At 36.0% G+C, this 4739-nt stretch overlaps 1 protein-coding gene across 5 annotated transcripts in view; it reads left to right on the forward strand.

Moving 5' to 3' along the window:
- LOC107657974 (sarcolemmal membrane-associated protein-like) overlaps window positions 1–4739 on the forward strand; it is a 67007-nt gene that overhangs the window by 13264 nt on the left and 49004 nt on the right. For all 5 annotated transcript variants that reach the window (XM_016446324.1, XM_016446323.1, XM_016446325.1 and 2 more), the window contains exon 2: window positions 2120–2267. In XM_016446324.1, the coding sequence (XP_016301810.1) occupies window positions 2120–2267 (148 nt within the window). The remainder of the gene's footprint in view (window positions 1–2119; window positions 2268–4739) is intronic.

Genomic DNA, 4739 nt, shown 5'->3' on the forward strand with positions numbered 1-4739 from the left:
GTCCTCTTTTGGAAGACCAAACAAAGTAGTTTCGCTTTCACAACGAAGCACACAGCGTCTTCACGACATGGCTGGAGCGTCAACAAAACAACAGTGAGACTAAAAGTTACGCCTTCTTTCTTTGCGTGAACATTTGGGCGGCGTTATGCAAATCTTCCCACATAGTGAGGTAGATATGTGGGGGCGTGTTAGAACGAGCTGTTTTAGGTAGGCGTGGTTAACTCTTAACTTATATAAGCAATATCTCTTTGGATTTGAGACTTTAGTCTTTGCAACTTTACAGATCTTCTTTATGCACCAAGAGCTTGTAACACTCCAAAGAGAAAGGAAAAATTGAAATCGCATCATATGACCCCTTTAATATTTTGGTTGCTTATAATGTTGCTATCATGTAGTGCTGCCTATCATCATGTTTCATTAATCTCATGTTTACTCAGTTCCTGCTTATGCATAAATGACATTAACATTATGGGCTTTTAGAAAATTGAGCAAATGTAAAACATATGAGATCTGCGACCACAATAACCTCAGAATACAGTCAGCACAACCGTTAGCAAGAGGAAATAGGGGGGAATATGCTGTATCATTTGTGTTTCTCCATTTTTTCTCGTTTGCTTCTACACTTACTAGTTCTGGTTTTTTAAAGTCACTAAGGAAAGTTGAAGCACCGTATGTAGGATCCTGCTAAATGTGGCATATCAAACCTTGAGCTTATGTGAACCAGAGGCCGATCTGCTTCTGCATGCATTACGTTTCTCTTGCCTGGCTTTGATAAAGATGTATTTCTGAATCAAAACTGGCTTAATTCTTTATGCACATGAGCTAATCTGTGTTTTTTTCTAAATGAGCTGGTTGCTTACGAACAGATGCATCACCAATGTCATGCAGTCTCCATGCCAAAATACACGTAAGACAAACACAGATATCACATTTCACTCCCGCTATGATGGAGGATATGACTCTGGCTCGATCATATGGCCAATCAGTAGCATAATGTAAAGTAAAATGCTTGATAAACATTGTCAGCGTGAGCAGTTTCCTCAAAGTCAGGTTTGTGGGACTTATCAAGGCATAACCTTGATCTGGGTGCATTGAAGGAGACAGCATTCATCCTGTGGCTTAACCCGATGAACCTGTTAGCAGCGATGCCCACATGTGACGTGTGATGTGGGATGCTGGTGGAATTAATGAATGTCACTCATACTGTAGTTGTGTTTGACAGCGAGTCTATTCATCCAGCTGAGCGAGGAAATTCAGGGAGTTCAATAAAGTACACGAAACAATCACAATTCATGACGGCTCAAAGCCAGTTAGTGGCTGTTTTTTTTATTATGTGTGCAGCTCAAACCAATCATGTGGCGGAGTAAATGAGTTGAGAGCTTGCCTGGTCAACACTTAAGGACAGTATTGGTTATTTTCAGCAGTCGAAGCATTTTTTAAAAATAATTTTAATAGTTATTTCTTTTAAATATTTTTGTATAGTGTTAATTTTTATTGGTGTCAGTCATTTTAGTATTTAAACTTATTTCTGTTAAATGCAGTTGTTCTAATTTTATACCATTTATTAATATTTGAATTATTAATATTTATATTTCAGTTTAGTTTCAGTTTTAGTAATTTTATTATGTGCTTTTGTCATTTTTATTAGCTTTTTAAAAAATATTTCTGTACTGCATACATTTTTATTTCAGACTTATTTTTAGTACTTAAACTTTTATTTCAACCTTTTTTTTTTTTTTTTTTTAAGTTTTTCATTTAATATTTATATATATATATTTTTTTCAATTAGATAAAACTATTTTTAATAGTTTTTGTTAACAGTAACAAAACTGAGGCAATAAGAGTATAATTTTACCAGTCTAGTTAAATTATAGGTTTTATGTTTCACTATTGCCTTAAGAATGTGTTATAACCTGTATATTGTATCAATGAACCTGTCGACCTCTATAAACTCTGTGCTCTGCATTAAATGTAGCCGATTGTTTCACCTCGTGGTCATTGCAAGTACTTCCTCTTTTTAACCATCGCTGTCTTTCTGCTAGAGCGTTTGTTCTGCACTCTTCAGTGTAGTGCTGTATTTGACGCCTCTGTAATCTTTCTGTCTCTCCTCTCTTCTCAGTTCTATCTCCAGGACACCAAGAGCAGCAATGGCACCTTCATCAATAGCCAGCGTCTGAGCAGGGGGTCGGAGGAGAGCCCTCCCTGTGAGGTGCTCTCCGGTGACATCATTCAGTTTGGGGTGGATGTGACGGAGAACACCCGGAAAGGTGAGAAAAGCCTGTCGTTGTTATCAGCGATAATGATAATGTGTTTATCTGTAATGCAAGTGTGGATGTGTAAATGTTCCTTTCTGAATACGAAATTCTGCATTATTTAAAAAAAATTTTTTTTATATATAATATATAAGATTTTACAGTCGTGGTCAGAATTATTGGCACCTTTGGTAAATATGATCAAAGAAGGCTGTGAAAATAAATCTGCATTGTTAATCATTTTGATATTTTATTTAAAAAATTCACAAATATCTAACCTTTCATTGGAGAATAAGAATTTAAAATGGGGGGAAATATCATTATGACATAAATGTTTTTATCTAATACACATTGGACACAATTAACGGCCTTTTATTCAATGCTTTTTGAAACCTCCATTTGGCATAATAACAGCTCCGAGTTTTCTCCTGTAATGCCTGATGAGGTTAGAGAGCACCTGACAAGAGATCAGAGACAATTCCTTCATCCAGAATCACTCCAGACCCTTCAGATTCCCAGCTCCATGTTGGTGCTTCTCCTCTTCAGTTCACCACACTAATTTTCTATAGGGTTCAGGTCAGGGAACTGGAATGGCAATAGCAGAAGCTTGGTTTTGTGCCCAGTGACCCATTTTTGTGTTGTTTGTGAGGTTTGTTTTTGGATTATTGTCCGGTTGGAAGATCCAAACATGGCCCATTATAAGATTTCTAACAGTCAGTCACTTTTTGATTTTTTATCTGTTGGTATTTGATAGAATCAAAGTTGCCATGTATCTAAACAAGATGTCCAGGACCTCCAGCAGAAATATAGGCCCACAACATTAAAAATACAGCAGTATATTTCATTGTACACATGGGGTACTTTTTATCCCTGTGTTCACCAAACCCATCTTGAGTGTTTGTTACTAAAAAGCAAATTTTTTAGTTACATCTGACCATAGAAGCCAGTCCCATTTGAAGTTCCAGTCGTGTCTGACAACAGAATATGCTGGGGATTGTTTTTGGATGAGAGCATTTTCTTTTCTTGATTTGTTTATTTTTTTCTTCTTGAAACCCTCCCAAACAACATGTGATGTAGGTGCGGTTTGATTTTTTGTTTTAAAGGGTTTCTGATCCCGAGACTATTTTCTGCAATTCTCCAGCTGTGGTCCTTGGAGAGTCTTTAGCCACTCAAACTCTCCTCCTCTCCGTGCATTAGGACGATATAGGACTGATTATCTTCACTGAATGTATAATAAAATGAAATATGTCAAGCACAACTCTGCCTTTTTTGTTAAATGTCAGTTTTAATTAACAATAATAGCCATTATAAAAGTATAACTATAAAGTATAAGAGACTTATGTAATAGGAAATAAGACAAAAGTGAACAATTCAGTCAAATGTGTGCAACAAAGTCAGCGCTGTATTACGATTAATAAATAAATAATTTATGAAACATAACTTTGTGCTCAGCCAAAACAATATGACCTGCAAGAAATAATAGATTCATGAGACCAAAGATTACCTGTTCGATATAGGCTACCTAAAACAAATTTTACCTCATGTTTAACCACTACAGAGACATCAGAGCCAGTGGCAAGTGTCTGAAGGACTAGCCGAGGTTAAGCTGCTCTCGGCGGATACATGAGCACTGAGCGCCCACTGATCACGTGGATCTCACATCTCCGAAATCGGCGAAGCAAATTTTCAAATAGGCGCTATCTTTATAAATAAACCGCAGATTTGAGTTTTAAACAAGTACATTCTCGCCTGAAAAACTCTTAAAACTACATCTAATGACACAATAACAGCAATATTTAGAAAATTACGCTGGTTTTTGGCCAATGACGTTTCACAAGTCCACAAGAACAGACAAGAATGCATATTGAGAAACGGCTATTGTCTGTGTGAATTGTAAAAATATAAAATTATAAAATACACGGTTATTTTTTTGTGTTTGCGCACTCTGATGTAAATAAGCCCAACACTCATGGACAGCAGAGAGGAATGAGTGAAGGAGAAGCTTTATTCCCTTGTATCACACAAAAGTAACAATTCTAGTCAACCAATCAACGTTCTGCGGTGAGTTTAGCTCCACACTTTTGGTACCCTTTGCTGTGCTAGGTACCACAACGGAAGGGTACCAAAAAAGTGGTATGGTACGGTTCGCTATTTTGGTACCATTCACAACAGTGGAAACGGAAATAATTGCGTACCGTACTGTACTGTACCGAACCATACCGCTGAAGCCATGGCTGGATGATTTCATGTTCATAATCACAAAAACATTTATTTCATAATGAGATTTTCTTTGATCATATTTACCAAGGGTGCCAATAATTTTGACCATGACTATATAATATTATGTATTGTAATATATTCAATAAAATTTTTGTTTAATTTAATTATTTTATTATAAAAATGGTTAACAATGTATTTATATGTGTGTGTATGTATGTGTGTGTATATATATATATATATATATATATATATATATATATACAGTGG

The sequence above is a fragment of the Sinocyclocheilus anshuiensis genome, unplaced genomic scaffold, assembly GCF_001515605.1.
Source record: "Sinocyclocheilus anshuiensis isolate Anshui unplaced genomic scaffold, SAMN03320099.WGS_v1.1 scaffold147, whole genome shotgun sequence".
Taxonomy (NCBI): domain Eukaryota; kingdom Metazoa; phylum Chordata; class Actinopteri; order Cypriniformes; family Cyprinidae; genus Sinocyclocheilus; species Sinocyclocheilus anshuiensis.